This window comes from Poecilia mexicana, unplaced genomic scaffold (genome assembly GCF_051168715.1).
Source record: "Poecilia mexicana isolate PSO_F unplaced genomic scaffold, ASM5116871v1 scaffold_13, whole genome shotgun sequence".
Classification (NCBI taxonomy): Eukaryota; Metazoa; Chordata; class Actinopteri; order Cyprinodontiformes; family Poeciliidae; genus Poecilia; species Poecilia mexicana.
Genome location: NW_028263382.1, coordinates 21,333,852 through 21,355,036, shown reverse-complemented (window position 1 = coordinate 21,355,036; position 21,185 = coordinate 21,333,852). Strand labels below are relative to the sequence as shown.

The 21,185-nt window shown below is 39.4% G+C and overlaps 1 protein-coding gene across 2 annotated transcripts; it reads right to left on the bottom strand.

The window, feature by feature from the left end:
- Nucleotides 1-59: 59 nt before the first annotated feature.
- On the bottom strand, nucleotides 60-19,590 carry porb (P450 (cytochrome) oxidoreductase b). Of its 2 annotated transcripts, none has more exons than XM_015009535.2 (16): nucleotides 19,482-19,590; nucleotides 15,452-15,635; nucleotides 9,338-9,386; nucleotides 8,902-9,030; nucleotides 8,553-8,705; nucleotides 6,437-6,561; nucleotides 5,591-5,680; nucleotides 5,345-5,443; nucleotides 5,005-5,121; nucleotides 4,786-4,904; nucleotides 3,710-3,891; nucleotides 3,444-3,593; nucleotides 3,110-3,371; nucleotides 1,900-2,045; nucleotides 1,507-1,592; nucleotides 60-1,399 (listed from the first exon to the last, which is right to left on the bottom strand). In XM_015009535.2, the coding sequence occupies exons 2-16, from the start codon at nucleotides 15,619-15,621 to the stop codon at nucleotides 1,255-1,257; spliced, it is 2,022 nt and encodes a 673-aa protein (XP_014865021.2). In that variant the 5' UTR covers nucleotides 15,622-15,635; nucleotides 19,482-19,590; the 3' UTR covers nucleotides 60-1,254. The 2 variants fall into 2 exon arrangements, with proteins under 2 accessions (XP_014865021.2, XP_014865030.2); XM_015009544.2 differs by lacking the exon at nucleotides 19,482-19,590 and adding an exon at nucleotides 19,384-19,447.
- Nucleotides 19,591-21,185: the final 1,595 nt, after the last annotated feature.

The window sequence follows — 21,185 nt, the reverse complement described above, 5'->3', positions numbered from 1 at the left end:
TCAATATCCAGTTATCACAGCTGACGGAGCCATTTGCCTCCAAGAAAAACATAATCCCAACAAATTAGTCCAATTTTATTCATTAAAAATGCATGCCTCCAAATAATTACAAAGTAATAGCAAAAAAAGTGACAGCGCCAGGTAAAGTGTCTCTTTAAGATTTAAATTTTCTAAGAAAATGTAAGCATGGATGAAAATAATTCTGTCATGGTTTTAATGCAAACATCTTACAATAAGGCAGAGTTAAAGGCACAGACTGAACTTCAGATGGTCGGCTGACCTCCATCTCCCCCATTCATATGTTCTCAGACTGACAGACAGCAAACGCACAATATAAACTCTTGGTTGATGGTCTATACATGGTGGTACATATGAAGCAAGACAAAAACATCACAAAAATAGAGTTCTCACATGAAAGTTCAATCCATATTCCTCTGCAGTATCTGATGTATATAAAGCCGTCATTTCAATGGTCATACTTTATTTCAAATGTTTTAGACAGGAGACAAACGGACTTTAAATGCACATAATCTCATGGTTTTCTGTAGATCATCACTTTTGAAGTTTCCGTTACAAAAATGACCTTTATGTTTCTGCATTCAGTTCCCTTGTCAAAGTACAAAGACAGACATTAACATACCAATGAAGCAGTTTTACTTTTAGCAGTATTTTACACATTTAAAGTACGTGAGAAGCACTTCCAGATCAGCTCAGAGAAACTGAAGTCAGAGCCATTTAATGTGAAATCACGTATCCCTCCTCATCTCCAGCTAAAAGGTGAAAAAAAAACTACAGATTTCTCAAATAGATGAGCCGAGGATCCATTTGCATCCCGACACTCTGGGCTGATTCAAGATTCTTTATAAAGACATTTGATTCCAGCGGGTTACTTCTTCAAACTTTTAAAAGTTGCAGCCAAACTATTTTGTAATTATATAAAGAGACTCTTGACGATCTCTGGAAGCCTATGAGGTAAATCTCCGTGAGGCCTGACAACATGTCAAAATACAGGAGTTACAGAAACATGTGATGCAGGATGTGAAGGTGAGAAATGCTGATGTGAACTCCAGAAGCGGCTGAGGTAGGGTTTGCCTCATCATCCTCTGCTACCTGTAGCCCTCATGAACCGGGGGAAGAGGGGCATGCGAGCGAGACTTTGTTTTCATATTCAGTCCTGAAGAACAAACTGTAAAAACGGGAACTTTAGGACTACCACTTCAGAAGTGAAGAGTAAGGCTTTGCGCTGAAGGCTCTTTAGCTCCACACGTCCTGCGAGTAGCGTCCCTTGGTCATCAGTTTCTTCACGTAATCTGTGGCCTGGGTGCGCGTCATGCTGCCATACTCCTCTGCGATCTCGTAGAAAGCCGTCTGCACGTCTTTTGCCATGTTCCTCGCGTCGCTGGAGAATAAAGCAAACCATATGTAGATAATTTACAAAAAAGGAAAAAAAAAAAAAAAAAAAAAAGAAAAAGCCCCCCCATGCTTTAGGCGTTTTTAGGTCATTACCCGCAAATGTAGATATGAGCATTATCTGTGTGGATTAGCTTCCAGATGTGTTCCTTGTTCTTCTTCAGATGATGCTGCACATAAACCTGGAGAAGATGGGAAAAGAAAGCATTTTCCAGCTGTGAGTTTATAAACTTTTGATATATGAAAACATAAACAAGTTTACTACCACATTACACAACAGTGTACTATAAAACTCGGTATAGTACTAGTAAAGTAGTAAAATGGTAAAGAGCAGAAAATCTATGTTTGCTATTGATATGTTTTAATAAATTATACATGTTTCACTTCCCATAAAAACCTAAAGCAACTTTTAACACTACTGAAGCAAAACCATCTCAGTTGCAGCAGCTTGGTAGCCTCCAGCTGCAGAAGGCATGTAGACAGTCTGACCTTATGATCCTGGTCTCTGGAGAAAGCAACATTAAGCTGCGTTAAGACGCTGTTCTTCTCTGCCTCCTCCAGCTCCTCCTGGTAAATATAATCCTCGTTTTTGTGTCTGCAGCCGAAATACATCACCGTCTCTCCTACTTCCTTCCCTGTGGAGAAAAATCATCCGTGTTACATTTAAAGATAAATCCTTGAAAAGGGACAAAGTTGGCAAGGTTGTTACGGAGAGAAGGGACTAGATTTATTTTTGTTTGAAAAGGGGTTTCTTAAAAGTTAAATTCAACACTTTTTTATACAACAATTTTTAAAAAATGACTGAATTATCTTGAGTAACTCATCTTAATAAACTATTATCTACAATCTTATTTTAAGTTATTTCAAAATGCAAGACAGTTACACTGCAGTTGACTGGAGTTTAGAGCTACACATGAATTAGCTTCAGTACTTTCAAACAGCTTACAGAAAAATTCATAACAGTGTTGAAGGGTTTCAGTCAGCTGCCGAAGTCCCTCTTTTCAAACTATAAATTGTTAAATACACAATTTTTATGTTGAAGGAGCTCTTTGTCCTATTATTTCAGGATTTGACAAGAAATCCTGAAAATTTCCTCTCAAAATGGCATTTAAAGCCTCATGTTAATAGCTTTGTAGTTTTTCCTAAGGATAATAATGCCTTTTGTTTTTCCTCTTTGGGTGCAATGCCAGATTTAAAAACAAATCCAAAACCTGACTTGGTTAAAACATCTTTTATTTAGCATCTATTTATTTGTATATAGTAATATTTTAATAAGCTTTTATTCTTTTAACGTTTTAATTTCAACTTCAGTTATTCAATCAAGTTTTTATCTATTTTTTTCACTTGGAGATGTCATTTGAGTTAACCAATCAGATTTTAGGGTTTATTTAATGAAATGACAGATCAAATTAATTCATGATGGACAATAGCACATGTTTTCAGATTATTTTCAGTTATTTATACATTTAAAATAGTATTTTTTTAACAATAATCTCATTTATAATAATATTGGTTTATTTACATGTTGTACTATTGGCTCTTGACATTTTTGTTGCAATGCTTTTTTTGGACTGGGGAATTTAAACAAGGACGAAAAAAAAAACAAAAAAACAAAATCCCAGTCCTTCACCTGATGTCATCATGAAATCACACCAACAACCACAGAGACCAACACTGAGACGGAGAGATGATTGAGCACCTTGCTGTTTGAGCCAGCCTCTCTCCTGGACGAAGCCCATGAATGGAGCGATCCCAGTGCCGGGGCCGATCATGATCACTGGGTTGGAGGCCTTGAATGGCAGGCGGAACTGGGACTTGCGGATGTACATGGGCACGGTGGACTTGTGGCCGTTGACGAGTTTGTTCTTCAGCCAGTTGGTTGCGACTCCCTTGTTGACGCGCCCCGTCTTGGTCTTGTACTCCACCACCACGGCGCAGATGTGGATGCTGTTGGGGTGAACCTACAGAGAAGAGATTTTATTAGGAGCCGTCGAGTCATTTTCAGAACGTCTCATCTGCAAAGGGGTCAGTACTTTAGACGAAGAGGCGATGGAGTAGTAGCGAGCCTGGAGACGAGGCAGCAGCTCACACAGGTGGTCGATAGGAGGCTTTAAAGAAGGCATATCCTCCAGGACGGCCAGGATGTTTCTGCAGGAGTCCAACACCCAGTTCTGGTAGAGAGCCTGCAGACAATGACGTGGGAATTAAAGAAAAACCCTTTACTCGCCAGCAAAAGCAACGTGACAAAATTTTGGTGGCTTTGGGGTTAAAAGTTGCTCTGAATCAACTCGTCACCGACCTTGCCCTCGGGAGACGAGGATGCCATCTTTCGCATGTTCTCCTGCTCTTTGGGGTCGGAGGCGTACTGCGCCAGCTCGTACAGGACGTTGGTGCGGGGAGGGTTTGTGATGTCCAGGTAGTGAGTGAGGGCGGTGCGGTAGGTGGTGGGACAGGGGAACGGATGCTTCTTGTTGGACTCCTCTGGAGACGCATCACAAATATGATTAGCATTTCTGTCAACAGTCCACGGTTATGGCCATTAGTTTTGTAGGGACACTGATGTGTTTTGTTGGTTTAACATTTTCATTTTCAGATTCTACTTGTTTCTATGCTACACTGAAGAAGGATTCAAAAATATTAAGAAGCTTCAGAGGTACGCAAATATGTCCAATATATGAATACTTCACTTTTCTACACAGCTTTTGTAGCTGAGGGTCCATAACTTCAACAGTCTGATCTGAAACACCATTCATCTTTTTCCTTGTGAAAAGCTGCTTCAGCTGAAAGCAATGATGGATGGAACCATTTATGGATTGATTTTGAAGTTATTTAGCCAATAATATCATCACAAAATCATAACACGAAGGAAGTTAATAAAAAGAAAGCACATCTAACAGAAATGGCCTTTTGTGGAGCACTGACTGCAACAACGTAGTCAGATCCAGAAGTGGTGGGATTGTGATGTGATGCGCTTCACTGACACACATTCTTTCATAATTATAATTTTCTGCCATTGTTTATCATTTACTGCGTCTGGTTTCTTCTGTCGTGATATGAGCATTCATACTACAGACGCTCTGAAAACAACTGGATACGCATCAGATTTAGCAGCACCTTCCTCATCATTATCTAAAATAAAACAATTTGAGACGTCACAAAAAAAATAAAAAAAACTAACAGCCCAAAGTTTCTGCAACTATGTCACTAAATCAACCTTTTAAACCTTGACTGTATATTGAAACATCAACATGCAGTTGAGTCACATGCATTCGAAAGGATGACGAAGCAAGTCTAGATTATCAGTGAAGGATTTCGTGATAGTGTGAAGGGGAGGGGCTTCTGTGGCCAAGGTTCTCTACAGAGGCAATGAAATACCGTCAAGGTTATTGAGGGAGATAACCACGTCAAGGTCCACGCCAAGGATCTCTCCCAGCTTGTTCACCAGCTCAGAGTCGTTTGTGGGGAAAACGGCGACGTGGTCTCCTGACTCATATCTGAAATGGCAGAATGGGATGTTTAGACTTTGACCGTCAGGCAAAAAACCTGAAACTATGAAGCCGAGTTCGTCCTGAGACGGTTTCCCAGCAGCCTTGCCTGATCTTGGAGCCGGTGATGTCCAGCTCCAGGTGCATAAGGTGTCTGTCGCCAGCTTTGTTGAGTTTACGGTTGACAGTGACTGGAGCCAGGAAGGGGTTCTTGGAATCAAAGGGTCTGTAATTTAAATATTTAAAACAAATAAGGATTTATTTAAAGCAAGACAAAAAAAAAAAAAAGTAGAAGTTTTAACTTTCTTTGTAAGATGTTTTCTGTAACCACGAGGGGGCATTAAGGTTAATTTTTATTAAGTGAGTTTTGCAATAGACAATATGTTACTGTAGGTGAAAAGTGCCAAATGACTGAGCTCAGGGGACTCTGAGGGCGCGTCTGCACTTACGGCTTTTGGACTTCAAAGCTCTTCAGACGACCAATCTCTCCTGTGTAAACTTTGTTCATGTTGACGTCAGTGTGCACCTTCAGCTCGTACTGCCGAATGCTGCATGGCAGAAAAATGGGAGACTAAATATCGGCTCATCATGCACACGGAAAGAAACAAACTCAAAACCAAGTGCGAGAAAAGTACAACTCGGGAGAACAATCATGAAAAAATGAAATCTCAAAAACAATTTGACCATGAACGCACCTGGACTCATCTCCTGACGCCTCCACGCCAAAGTGCTCACAGACCGCCGGCCAGAACTGCTCTCTCCAAGAGATGAAATCCTCCTCAAGGCTGAAACCAAGAAACACAATAGGAAGTTTAAACGGAAATGTGCTGACCAGACTTTTACTGGATAAAAAATGTCTCATTTTCAGCACATTACTCAAGTAATAATTTTCAGCTTTTTTGGACTGATGTTTCTGGATGGATGGATGGATGGATGGATGGGTGAACGGTACTCAAAGACATAAAATGTGCAGCAGGTTCCTTGATAGGGATTATAGTTGAGAAAAGAGGCAAATACAAAATTATTCCCAGTTTTTTTTTTTTATATTCCAGCCTCCACAGATTAAAATTTATTGAGTGAAACCCCCATCTTTCAGAACTTGATCTGCTGATCAGAATAACTTGAAATATGTTTCAAAGCCGTTTTAGCGAGGTCACCCACCAGACGATATTCCCCCAACCTGTCTTTGTTTTTGACAGTGAAAATCATATTGTGTCTCTGAAAGTTTAAATGTATTTTACTCAAGTATTTGTTCTGACTTTGTGATAAATGTCTTCCTTTGATAACTCACTGTCTGTTAGGGTAAAAGCAAAGAAACCGTTTTCGTTTTTATTTTTAAAAAGTTGAACTTTGGTTGTTTTCGCGAACTGATATAGAAAATCATGAAAAAAAAAAAAAAAAAAAAAAAAAAAAATCAAAACATTTCCCACAGCCTGAACAATAAAGGCTGGTTTTTGATCAGTAGTGGCAACTGACATGATTAAAAAGTAATTATACTGACTGTACACAAACCAGCCTTGGACATTAACCAGAATACTCACTTGCCATCATCATCACCCAGACCAAGGTCAAAGATGCGCTTGGCTCCCAGTTCTTCCAGCCTTTTGTCTACATATTTTCCCATGGCGTTGTAGTGTTCATAGGTTTTATTGCCCAAAGCAAATACCTGCAGACAGATAGTAACAGATACTGGAGGATCAGCACATAATTATGGCATTTAAGAGCAAAATAATCTCTTTAATTTAGAATTTCATAAGCTGTTTAAGTTGTCAATCGAGTGAAAATGCTCTTGAAATCGTTGAACAAAAATGATACCCGAGTGAGTGATCCTCGAAAAAAATATTTATATTTTTTCCCCTGAAAGTTAACATTTTAATTTACTTTGAACTAAACACTAACATTTTTAATACACGTATGTTTTAAGCAGAATTTAACTATACTTATGTGATTTACCATATTTCATCTAGTGTGAAGGATGGAAAAAAGATCCGTTTAGATTGTAAACATGGCGGCTCAAAGAACCCACAACACTGGAGGCTTTTCCAACAAATTGGTTTCAGTGTTTATCTGTTAAAAACCAGTTCTTTGTGTTTTTAACCAAAAGAAACCCTGGTGCCAGCACCAAAAACCAGCACTATCCCAGCATTAGCTTTCTGTGGGCAAGAAGGAAAAAATAATTTCAGGAGGAGTTAGCAGCGATAAAGCAATAAAATGTCAGCTGATTTTTGACTCACTTCTTTAACACTCGATATAATTTTGTCTCTTGATATAATCAGCTGATCAGAAATCAGCTAATTGGCACTGAAGCGTTCACCAGCGCTGCTGGTTCTTTAAAACAGCATTAATGAACGAAGGTGGTGATGTTATAGAATCGGTTTGCAGGGATTCTGGGAAAACTAATATTTCTGAGGTAAAACTGCCTCCATGCACTACAATTTCCCACAAAAACCCTGAATAAAACAGGGGGAGGATCAAACAATGTATGAATGAGACGTTTATAGTGATTTAATAACATGGCTCTGACTTGGCTCTGGTGGTGGAAAAGCAAGCCGGTTCTTTTAGAGGACAAGTTCAGAACTGGTTCTTGTACCACAACCTTTTTGGTAGTTATTTAATTTTCCTCTGGGATCAATAAAGTATTTTTGAATAGGGTTTGAAAGCCCTCAGTGATTCTGATGGAAATGCAACTACACCCACATTTCAACCTTAACGGAAAAGTGTTAAAAACCACAGATCATTTTCCTTCCACTCGATAACTATGCACTACTTTGTGTTGGTCCGTCACATAAAATCCCAGTAAAATATATAGAAATTTGTGGCTGTATTGTCTAGGGTTTGAAGACTTTCACAGCACTGAACACATTTAAATAATAAGCAAACTATTAGATACTATGTGCTTTACTGTACCACAGCTATGACCTTAATCACTAATAATCTCCTCTGCAGAACTTGGAGATAAATGTTCATGTTTTTTTATTTAAATATAATAAAACCAAAGAGGCTGCATCCTAACCACAAGTCCTGTTGCAGTTCATAATGCAAGTGAGACAAAAAAATACAAACAGCTGAACAAGATGTAAGCACAGCTTCTTGTTCTCATACAAAAACATCAGGAGGATTAGCTTTAAACCGCTAAGTGCAAATTTAGGTCTTTTGCATGTTTTAGTGGGAAAAAACAGAACCTAATAAAATGTCAGCATACTGCTGACATTTTTATTAGCCTAAACTTGGTTAATCAAGAGAGTTTGTAACAACCCAGCATGTAGGTGTGTGGGATTTATCTTAAGTCAATCCAGGCAAGTTACTGGTGAAAAGTCAAAGAAAAAAAGATGGATAAAAGCACAAAAATGAACTTACTGTATCAACAAATTACAACCTTCAGAATAAACAAAATCATAAATTAAACATTCCTGTAAAGTACAGTCTCTGTCATAGAAAAGCCTCTGGTGGTATATCAAATCATATGCACCTCATCCTCTTTAAAACACTGAAATAAATGTATTTAAATGATTTATAATTGCAATAAAAGAACATTAAGATATGGATGTGAGAGAGGGGTTCAGTGTTGTGCACAAGCAGCATTGCACTCGGCACATCATTCCTGGATCATTACTAGCTTATTTAAAAAATAAATAAATCCTAATGATAAAGACTCACAGTGTAGTTCAGGCCAGAAAGGTTTTCATCATCATTCTCCTGCAGCCAGTCATAAAAGTCCTGGGCGTTATCAGTGGGATCTCCTTCTCCGTATGTGGCCATGCAGAATATAGCGAGAGAGTTCTCAATCTCAGCCAGACGGGCCAGTTCCCCCTGAAACGAGGCGACGTGCAGACATTAAACGCAGCGCAGATAAAAAAATAAAAAATAAAAAATTGACCTATTCCGTTCATCTGGAAAAGAACTGAGAGGAAGTTTGAACGCAAATTTTTAATTAGCTTTAAAACTTTAGCACGTCATTTTATGCGACTCCTGCAGTGCAGCGAGTGGATTCTGTGACGCGGGTTACCATGCTGTACTCCTCCGGATCGGCAGCCATTCCTTTCATGCCGTAGCGCTGGGCATCTTTGGCGAGCCTGTTGGCAAACTCCTCAGCTGTCCCCGTCTGAGAGCCGTAGAAAACTATGATGTTCTTCCCCTGAGCGCAAATCGACAAAAAGGATGTTTACGTTTTGCACGTGGAAGGGCAGATTATTGCATATATCCCGTCTGGTTGCTAGGCAAAAAAGGAAATATTTACACATGCTTAAATGTAGCAATGATAACTAAAGGCTCATCTACAACCCTCATGGTATCCAAGCCATTTGCTGCTGAACCACAGGATTCAAAACCAGCCTCATTATTTACAGTTCTGGCTTGGGAACAGAGGACCACAGGAGTCCCAGCAGGAGTTTTGAAATCTGAAGCTACATGTGTTAGCAAAACAAAAATATGAAATGACTCACAGTTTTCTTCATTTTCTCGACGAAACTCGTCTCCCGGGTGGTGGGTGTTCTGGAAAAGAAAGGCGTTTTGAGTCCGGCTGCCAGAACATTTAAAAGAGGTGCAATTAATCGTACATTTTCTTAAACACCTTAGCGAATACAACTGCTTCTGCGCACAAACATGTAGGAAGGACCTTTTCAGATTTATTCAGTGATCGGTCCAAGTGACAGTAAACCTAATTTCCGTGTTCTGACCTGCGTGTCGATTCTCAGAGATTTGACCTTTTTACAGGCTAAACCCAGTTCATCTGGGGAACACGGAGGCACGTGAAGTTCAGCGAAAATCAATGAGAAACATTTACTGTGTGACAGATAAGGATTTATCTACAAAGAACAGGAGGGAGTGTAATTACCAGTGAGATAGCACCTGGTACAGTGTTACTGTGCTGGTTCAGCTGCTTAGCCATGTTCTAGATAAGCACCGAGTATTGAAGAGGAAGTGATCCAATCTCAATAGGGCATGTGTCATGGTAATTTAGACATCTTCACTCGGGCAAAAATAATCAGTGCATTGATACAGATCAAAACAGCGTGTGCTGGCAGATGGTTGGTAAGGAGGAGCTTAGGAAGCTAAACCCATTAAAAGCTGAATAAAAGGCAAAGCCGCTACAATGAGCATCAAAGAGCTGAGCAGACACCTGCGGATCGCCTCCATTGATAAAAGATTACAAGGAAAGTGACTTTCAGGCTCAAAAAAAAACAAAAAAAAAAAAACACAATTAATGCATTTTGTGATTTTTTTACAATAAAAGTGCAGAACAAGGTTGCTGTGCTGCCACTGAAGCTTGAAGTACAATAAATTTGAAAACGGAACGTTTTAAAAGGAGAAAAGCTGCATGCAGTTCAAGCAGCCACTCCAGTCCTCGCGTGCCACCGTCCTGCAACGTTTGGACGCGTCGCTGCTCCAAACACCAGAATCAAACGAGCAGCTGAAGAACGCGTCTTCGAAAAGTTGCCGACATGCCGAGGAGGTAATTCAGTCTTTTGATTCAGGTGTGTTGGAGCAGGGATACATCCAAACAGAACTGCTGATTCATATTATTTTAGCAATCGATTTTTCTATCAGTTATCGATTATTCAGTCAAAAAAGGAAAAAAAAAAAAAAAAAAAAGTCACATTCTTCAGATTTTTCATTTGACCACTTAAGCCTATTTTGTACAATATTAAAAATACACAAAAGATGCAAATAAACTATTCAAATCCCTCTTAATATAAAAAAAAATAAATATTGTATCGCATAAAACATGACAGCATTCCTTTAGAGTACGTTTGATCATTTTTAGCAAAGGATGATTCTGCAGCTAAATAAAAACATGTGAAAAGCTCAACTTTTTCCGTTTGACTTGACATCAATACAATGTAGGGATAATCTGCCGATTAATTTTCCAATTAATAAAATGTGCCCAACAGGAGGATTTTACAGCTTTCTTACTGGGTTAAACTAAAACTGCGGCACCATCGGTGTTCTAAGTCAAACATATTTACAGACATGTTTTTTTCCCACCAAACAGTTTTGGCTTAATCATTTCTCCTAGGGTGCCGTTTTTTCAGTAAATCGCCTTTACCTTTTTTGGAGTTTGTATACTGCAGGTAACGATTATTCGATTACTAAATTAGTTTCATGATTATTCCATTAACTAATTAATTCAATTAATTGTTTCAGCCCTACAGCCAAAGGCTTCAGGACACAGGAGGACTGGAGTTGCAGGAGTATTGATTCCCGATTACAGAAACACCTAAATGCACCCAATACATCAAAATCATGATTATAAAGTCATAAAATAAATGGACTATTGTGCAGTCATCCTGTCTTGAAAGTTGCCGTTTATGTCCACCTCATCTATGCAGTCTTTAACGAGAAATAAACAAAAAACATATTAATGAAATCCTTTACATCGGGGCTTACCGTCAACATTTGTAACTGACAGGAAGTCGTTTTTGTAACTAATGGATGGACAGAGAAATCACTTGTAATGACAGCTTTTGTTTGTTTCTATATACAGGAAGTTCTGAAAGCTCCTTAACCTCCCAAAAACAAAACAAAGACGGAAGACCATTAATGAATGACGACTCCTCCTACTGGTTATGTTGTTACTTTTGTTGTCTGGACTGCTTTTTAAATGTTGGTGCCATGACTGAATGATGCGATTATGTTTTAAAATATGATTGAACACAAGTACTGCATGCCGTTAAGAAATTGTGCATCCTGTGTGAACAAAGCCTCCGAGGACGAAGTGCAAACCCAGAACAGTGGAGATTTCTCTCACTTTAGCAGTGAGAAACTTTAAGCTGGAATTGTGTGATGAATAAAATAAAACCATGATGGAAATGTGCAAATGACCAGAGCGGGAAATGATTAAGTCCGAGAACACTTAATTATGAGCCGATTCAATCTCCATCTCTTATGCAACTTCTCTGAAACCTGGCATGTTTTCTAGAACGCAGTCTTAGGTTAAACTGCATGCTTAGTGTAGCGTTTCCGTCAGATTCAAGTTTACGAGGTTGGAATTCGTCTCGACAGAAGAAATACGAATGAGTCAAACGATCCCTCAAAGATGGCTTGAGGCGGTAAAACTAAAAACTTTACTGACCTCTCAGCAGCATCTCTCCTGTCCTCTGGCAGTGAGAAGACGCAGCCCATGACATGCAGACCTGTAGCTACACACTTGAACTAGCACTGCTGTGTAGGCCAAGCCAACAGCCACAATGTTCAAAGTACAAAAAACCCCCAAAAACAACAAACTCCAAAAGCATAAGATGGAAAAGTGAGGCAGGCGGATGGATACAGCGAGGGTCTGAAGCTCAGCCAGCCTTCACGTTCACCTCCAGCGCAATCTGAACTCTTCCTCTTCCTGCGCCGCTCTCTGAAACCAGCGGCATCTGAAACGCGTTCACCTAGAGAGCGTGACCGCCGTCAGCCTCTGCCCACCGCCGGGAAACACAATGGTGGGAAACTGACTTTCCCATAAAACGCAGCCGAGCTGCAGAGCCACAGTTTCTGACTCACGCGAAACACACACACTGAAATGATCAGGAGCTGGAAATGCCTTCCTCCTCATCCCCACCCCTTTCCCTCGGCGCTCTGAAAGGTGTTGGGAGGGAAAACGTCCACAAAATCCATTGTGAAAATTTGATTGGTTATCAGAGAAACTCTTCTGTGGACCAGTGAGGAGGGAAAGAGCTGCGTGTTTTTTCTTTTTTTTCCTCTTTTTCTCCCCTGCCCCCACCTCATTGGAGGAGAGAAGGGAATGTCATTGCTATGGCAACCTCGTTTATCATAAAAGGATTGCATTTGTGACATGGCCCAATAGCAGTGCAGCTCCGACCAGACACAGACAGGAAAGAAGAAGAAAAACGTGGCTCTGGGGAAAGGAGAGTAAAAAAAACTAAGGCAGGGAGAAGAAAGGGCTGCTTGTCTTCTGCCTCAACTTTCCACTTTTGGACAAAAGGAATTGGCTCGCTTTCCAGAGAACTTCCAAAACGGGTTCAGGGACGAGGGAAAAAAAAAAAAAAAAAATCACAGGAAACAGATGAAAGACTACACCCCCTTGTAGATAATCACTGGCCCTTTAAGGGGAGGGGAGTCCAGCTCCCTGCTTCTTGTCTTGATATTTGTTCCCTTCCTGCATCCGTTCCCTCCAGGGACTCGGAGATTCGGGTCAAACAAACTTAACTCTGGTTAGAAAGGTTTCTAAAGTTCAAGAAATATCAAGCATTAAAAAATAATCATGGAAATTAAGGAGTCTCAGCACTTCACCCTTGTTTCCTTCACAGTACAAAACACTGGAACAGTCTCATAAATTTTTTCTTTCTTTCCAAAACCACCACAAGGAATACGCACTTTTAACAGCTTAACGTTTTGGCTTTGTAAAACCAAACTCTAGAACATCAGTTTTACCCGGATTAAGAAGCAAATTTCCTTTTTGCTGCACTACCTCTAGCTTTTATGATCTTTACCAATCAGTTTCCAAAACGATAAACGTATAGGCCAGCTTTAGAGAATAGAGTAGGGGTCACCAACTCCAGTCCTCGAGGGCTACCATCCTGTAACTTTTAGATGCGTCTCTGCTCAAACACACCTGAATCAAATAAACTGCTCGTTTCCAGCCTATTGCAGAGAGGAATGAATGCTGGTGAGGGAATTCAGACATTTTGGAGCAGAGGTGGATCTAAAAGTTGCAGGATGGTAGCCCTTGAGGACTGGAGTTGGTGACCCCTGGTATAGAGCCTTGTCCTCTGCTGCTTTATTCATTTTCCACTCAGTTTCAGTTTGGGATCTGTACCTTCATTGGTTTGATGAAATGAGGAAAAAGTGTCCAAAATTTCGTATCCATCCATCTATTTATGACAGAGGATCTGGTCAGATGTTTGAAATGCCTTCATTGACTTGTAGCGATACGGAGGAGCAGCAGCTCCACTCTGAGCTCCTGTAAAGTCCAGTCGTCCAGTGAAACAAACCCAGTTCAGCCACTGATGAGTGTAATAGTTAGAATATGTGGTTTATGCATAACGATCTGATTAATGGTCGTCTTTCCAAACAAACCTATTTTGATGTAAATGCCAAAGTAAGGTGTAAAGTAAAATTACAGAGGTTTATTGTTTATACTTGGATCATGCCTCACACAAGAGCCATTTCAGCCTGTAACCCTTTACACAGCAATACCAGGAATGCAGCAGGTGCTACAGGCTTTGTTGAGGGTTTTTTTCTTTTCAAAGAAACAAAAAAAAAAAAAAAAAAAAACTCATTCAATGTAAGAGGAGTGTCCAAAAAATGTGGCCAGTGTAGGGAGAGTTCAATGTAATAAAGCCAAGCCTCTTTCACTCCCTATTAAGTGATAAAGGAGGGGACAACGGGAGGGAACAGAGGAGGACCCGCAGGCTCGGACAAGAGAGAAAACATCAAGCAAATCAGGTGAGTTTGTGTCAGAGTTTGTGTCAAAATAGCCTGAAAGTAAATGAGGAGGCGGAGAGAAGCAAGGGTCACAGCTGGTGAAACATTTACCCAAAGCATCAAGCTGTGCACTCTCACACACATGCTTCAATGCTTTACAGCTCCAGCTTGAAGAAAATGGCCTTTGCACACAAATTTGTTGGGATTGCCCTTAGAAGTGGGCTGACCTAAAAGATGCAGCCTCTTGCATCAAATGGGCCAAACAGACTTTGTGTTGTTGCTCACCATTTACAGTCAACTCCACTTCCACAAGTTATAATGAAAATAAATTTAACTAATTTTTTTTTGTAAAGTGCTTCAGGGCAACACTTGCTGTGAATTGCAGCAATATAAATAACCTGAACTGATCAAACCCAAAATGAAGTCCTGATAGTCTTTACGATCCAAACACCTTCTGCTGTGCCAGCTTTTCTGTTTAACTATAAAAGTTATTAACTGTAGTCCGGTTAAAGCAGCAGGATGGAACCGTTTTTAAAGTTAAATATGGTTTTTACATATTTGTCAAAACTGTCACCATGTTGAGACACTACAACTTCAGACAGATAATCTGTGAAAAAGAAAAACAAGCTCCTGCGCCTCATCACCATCAAACATGTTTTTATTTTTTACAAACTGCAACTTTAAAGAAATGCAGTTTTAAAACTTTAGTTCATATACTATACTTTAAAACTCAAGTTTCAATGACATAAAAACCATACCTGTACTTTTAATTTTACAACATAGTAACTGCAGGGTTTCCCCCAGTTTATTATAAGCCTGGCGGGCTACCAGGCTTTACTTATGCCCCCACCAGGCTTAACATTGCTTATTTATTTAATTTTTTTTTTAATGTTTGCATTATTTAAAACTTTATAGTTAGTGTTTAGATATTAATTTACCAATAACAAATAAATATTAAGTAATATTTTTACATTTCCTGTCAACTTTATAAACATTTTTTAACTCAAACACGGCGATCCACTGGATGAATGACTGCCGTAGCACCCAACCGCCAGGCTTAGCAAGTTTTCTGGGGAAACCTTGAGCTGCATATAAAAAGAGTTAATTGCATGATGACGTAGTGATGAAGATCTTCGTCACCACCTTGAATTTAGCAGAACAGAAAAATAAATGCACAAACTCACGGGGTATCAAGCTTCTTAAACTCGGGGATGGGCTCCTGCTGCTTGCGGGACATGAACCAATAAATGACGAGGCCCACAATCAGAGAGAAGAGGAAGAGGTCCAGGTTGCTGAAGAGAGGCTCCTCTTCGCCTGCAGTGTTGGTGGCGGTTTCTGGGTCCATGTCGGCCATCTTGGCGCTCAGCGCTACAATACGAAAGAGAAGGAAAACATTTTCACTAAATGAAGGATTACTGAATACATGCAAAACACTTATCGACTATTGTGCAAGATCAAATTTTAAAAGTTTAAAAGAAACTTTTTTTTTTTACAAGCTACGCATTTCTGGAAATTAAGCAATCTGTAAATACAATCTGTTTGTTACAGCCTATTTCAGCTTCACGGCTCAACATCCCTGAGGATTCAGGAAATTCCTGAAGGGAACATGATTGCCAGCATATGTTGTAAAACACAATGAATGCTTTTATGCTAAACTTCTGGATAACGCGCCTTACATTTGGCTCTGCACAACCTAACATTGTAGCCCAGTGTCCTGGATAAGCGAGGAATCTCCAGTCGTGCACCAACGACATCAACTCGTTAACGTTGAGCAGGAGAGGACATCGTGTTCTTTCAGTTTGGGACGAGAAAACAATGAGTACAGGGTTTTTGTTTTTTTTCCCAACCTCCGCATTTGGCTTGATCACTACTCCAAAAAGTGACACAGCAAAAGCAAACAAAAAAAAAAGAAACATGCTGGACAAAGTGCTGGCTCTGCACATGTGCAGACTGTTGCTGATTCACTGAAACATTAAGTAAACCAGTTTATGAGCCGTCTGCTGTTCATTTCAGCAGGAGCAAAAGTCACAGTGGGCTTAGGTTGCATAATGACGTCTGGTTTGGACAAAAGAAAACTCCTTCCTGTAATTCCTGTATGGAATACGTCATTATAGACCGTTCTATGGAGATATTCACTTCAGAAAAAAGATTTTCTGGATTATATTTTAGCTGTTATCCAATCTGCTGCTTGAGCAGAACAGAATACTGACATTTAATAAACAGTTAATTAACAACAACAACCTTTTTTAGCAATCTTCTGATTTACATGTGATATATTCCAATTGTTCTGTAGTACTTTAGAGGAAAAATAGGCAAACCTTCACATTATTAATCAGACAAGACAGAATCTCACCTTTCTCTGAGTGGACCAAACTACACTGTGAGCCAATTCAGATTCAGTCAGGCACTTAAAACCATGGGAAACAGAAGCCATTTAAAAAGGAAATTGTATTTTCCCTCAACATGTCAGAACATGTCTGATTCATTCAGGGTGTGAGAGTTGGCAGCCTTTTTACACAAAGTTCAGGTAAGAATATAGATTCTTTAGGAATACACACCAAGTGCCGTTTTAGTAATGCCAGCAATGCCAATTGGTAATACTTGTATACTTGTATGTTACAATATGTACAAGCTTCATAATTACTATCCTTTTAAAAAAAAAATAGGATTAAAACCCTGTTATACAGCAACTACTCTCTCATATAAGTGGTGTAACATTAGCTTTTGTCTAAAGAGAAATAGTTAGTGACAATAAACATGCCAGCAAAAAGACACTAAATACTGTCCTTACAATCCATCTTGCAACTTTTTAAAGAGAACTCGGCTTGTTAAAACTTTACAGAAAATTCAGAAATTGGTTTCCAACTTCTGAAGTAATATAGCCAAAAAAATATTTATGCATCAGTAGAAATCTGGTACAATTCAGGTCAAAAATCTTTATTGGCCACTATAACTACTATCAAATTTATAAAAGATATCAATATGTTTTAATTATAATTACTAATCAGTATTAAAATTTAATAATCGACACTGTAAGCATCTTACAGATGTAGAAATTAATCTCTCAACCAACAGAAATCTAAACTTTTTATAAAGTGATGTACCATAGGGAAAACGCATAGAAAACGCAACAGCATCAAGGTATTCCCACAATGACAAGATTTCCTTGGTATTTTTGAACAGCGTTTGGATTTAGGTGCCTTCAGATGAGCTCTATTTGGTCTGCGGTTGCCACTAATAAATATTGTATTAATTACTGTGTGCTTTGCTGTATATGCACTACTTTGCTATTGATACATCTGTTGTCATGGTTTCTTGTTTGTTTTTTTTCCTCTTTCTTTCTGCAAGTGTAGAAACAGACCTCAAAGAGTCAGCTTGTATTCTCTTTATCCATCTCCCTCTTTCCGTTTTAACTTTTTACCACAAACCTCTCTCTCTCTCCCCCCTCCCCCATTTTTCTTTCAGTGCCCATAGAATTTTAAAAACCCAAAGCAATTTCAATATAGCTGGCTAGATAGAGCAATAACGCTTCACTTGTGACAGTAAATTTGTTGGGCTCCACTTTGACATGCAGACAACAATTCTGAGAGCCACAGTGCTGGACAGGACACCCTATAAGTCAAATAAAATAACATAATGGTTAATACAACTATAATAAAGCTGTCTAACATTTTCTTATTGTGCTAAACTTGAAGCAGAAATATAGACGTACTGGAGTTAGTAGTTGTCAGGTAAATCAGTGTAATAGAATATGTGGTTTATGCAGTTCTACTCTCAGGTTACTAGTTGTACTACTAAGCTTATATTAGCGAGTGGGTCTCCTGTCATGGTGACCAGTCTGCAGTCAGCTTGCCAACTGTAGTTTTAAAACCGAGCAACTTTAATAAGAGTGGTGCATGGTCCTAACTTAGTTAATGCAATGGCTGTAAATATTTCTGGACTGTCAATTCTGCCTTTCTTGTAAGCAAGAACAAGTGTAGGGATTTTTCTAACAGCCAGCAAACTATCAGTTCTCAACAACAGGTGGGGAAGGAGCAGAGCCAGATTAATACTCCAAGTTGCATACAGCCACTTGGCTGTATGCAAGTGGCATACTTGCATACAGCCAATTATGCAAGTAATTAGCTGCCACAGAGAGAGCTTTTAGTGAGCTCTCTCTGTGGCAGCTCACTAAAAGGACTTTAAACCAAAGACGCTGCACGAGATAAAATAAACACCATCACTACAAATGACCAAGTCATGCCAGCTAACCTCAAGCATAGTTTAGTCATCTCTCCCTGCTGGATTAATTACCAACCATTTAAAGGCAACCTCGGTACACCACAGCAACAAAGTGCCATAAACCATTAGCTTACTGGTTTTCATTCATGGAGATCATAGACTGAAACCAGTAAGGTTGGTTCAACAAGGATAATAAGTCAGACCCATTTCAAACACAACTCGGTGTTTTCATTTATGACCCTAATCAGGTGAGGGACAAAAAAGTCAACAATACCCTCCCTGATCAGCTATGTAACCTCTACTGTTGGCTGACACGATCACAAGACAATTTGGTGGAGAGTTTAATTATTTATCACTTACCTCAGATAAAAGGGTTTCTACAGCTTCTGTCAAAGCAATAATAAATATTTACTTATTAGCAAGCAGAGGCGGTTTACAGAGCGCCATCCTGCAGCTCCAAATATTAGGAGAGAAGCAACTTTTGATTTGTCGCCAATTGTGCAACAGTCCAGACTATGACGCCGGTTTCCACCGGCTTTTGTAAAGTCCCACGTGTTTAGAGCTGCGAACCAGTTTTTTTTTTAAATCTACAGTCACTCTTTTTTGCGTCATGTCTTCACTACTGGGAATAAAACTCGTATGTTGGATCTGAAACGAATCGACAAGGACCGGGCTATGACTAAGTCCTGGATTATGAAGAGTGGCTGTGAAAACTGCACTGAACGCAAACAAATGCATAACCCTGCTTCATACCCTGACACATAAGTGTAAATTATTCCGCTTTAACCGTGAAGCGAACCGGAGCTACCACGAACTAATGCCCGGTTTGCGTAACACTCGGGTCTGAAGCTAACATGTCGCTAAAAAGCTCAAAACGTTTCTCCGCAGTGTGAACCTGTGGCGTTGCGGTGAGTGTTGTCTCTCCCAGCAGATTGCCGCAGAGTGAAATTGTCCGTAACAGGCTAGAAAATGTGAGCAAAGAGCGAAGCTTACCTGCTGCTCTCCTCTTTGTGTCAGACTCGGACTGGACTCAATGCGGAAGGAAACTTTACGCCATGAAGGACCAAACCAACTCCGTCCAATCAGCGGGGGGCGGGGGCGGGGGGGGAGGAGGGGACTCGTCCAGTCCGAGTCACTCCGTCATACTCATGTTTTCCCTTTTAGGGAAGTTACAGATCTATTTGTCATGTTTTAGGGTGGACGTTTTGCTTATTGTGCAAGTTTTTAATTCCTAGTAATTTGTGTTATTTTACTATTTGGGAGCGATCAGCGGGAATCTCTCGTCACATGTTATTAAATAACTGTCAAGGAGCAGCAGGCAAAGGGTCATGGTTATGCAACTCAACCAGCTGAACTGAGTTGGAAGGCAGATTCATCAAGGGCGTCCTCCTCCAAGTTAAACACTGTTTATGTTCACAATGTCAAGGACGTGAGGCTGATACAGCCCTGCTGCCTGATGTGAGGCCTTCAGCCTGCAGGCACATCTGTATTTGTTTTACTAAACTGAAATGTAAAATGTGCAGCACAGTATGTAACAACTTTTAGATGTGCCTCAGCTGCACCACACCTGAATAGAATAATTAGGTCATTAGCAGGCCTCTACACAGGAAGGAGGTAGTTAAGCCATTTCATTTCAGTGTTTTGTACCTGTGGCACATCTAAAAGCTGCAGGATAGTGGCCCTTGAGGACTGGAGTTTGACTAGTGAAAAGAGACGCTCTCTCCAGTGAGATTTTTAGCTTTTAGGTTGTTTTATAGGTGAAATGTTTCTTTCACAAATCTGCTTGTCAGTTAATTCCAGGAATCCTTATGGGACTTTCTAGGTTTCCTTTTCTTTAAAGCAAAACAAGAAAAATTAACCTTGATGTTTTTAAACTGAATTCACTTTCTACTGACACATTGAAACCTCCTTCATTTATTTTTACGTTTGAGATAGTTTTTTTATTTTCAAACTGTTGTACTTTTCACTTAAGTCAACAATAGTGCTATAATTCGGTAAAAATTACAGGGTAATTTCTTTTGAAAATGACTATTAAAAAGCAATAACTTTTTCATCTTTGCAATACAACCCATAAAAACTGGTTAGGAGGTTAAGTAATATACCATACAAAATAAAACTTTGGTATAGATGTGGTGCAAGAAAAAAAAAATCACACCTCTAACATTTGTCAAAAAAAAACTGTTTTAATTTGGGGGAGACTTCTGACATACTTGAGATTTTGAACTTGAGATGATAAAACATAGTTCAGGTTCCTTACAAAATAAAAAGCAGGTAAACGTACAGTGAGAATCACTCGCCAACTTTAGCTTGATCAGACAACCAGGGGAGCACTGCAATACATTTTTGCTATGTCTACATTGTGCACACATTTATTTTCAATTTACAATTTTATACAAATAAGCAATATAAAAACATGTTCAGAGTGCAACCAAACACTAACTTAACAGTCATTAATAAAAGGAATGCTTTGTACTTTGCAATATCTCAAAGTACATTTTGTAAGACTAACAATTACATTCCTGTTTAATCCATTCCTTTATGACTGCTTCTCTATTTTATTTATTTTATTTGCATTTATTCCCACACTGCATGTGTGGTTATCCATCTAAGAGTCAAACTCAAGCTTAGATCATAAATTTTTACTACAGAGAATAAATGGAAACTGTATGATATTGATCCGATAACCGTCACGCCTCT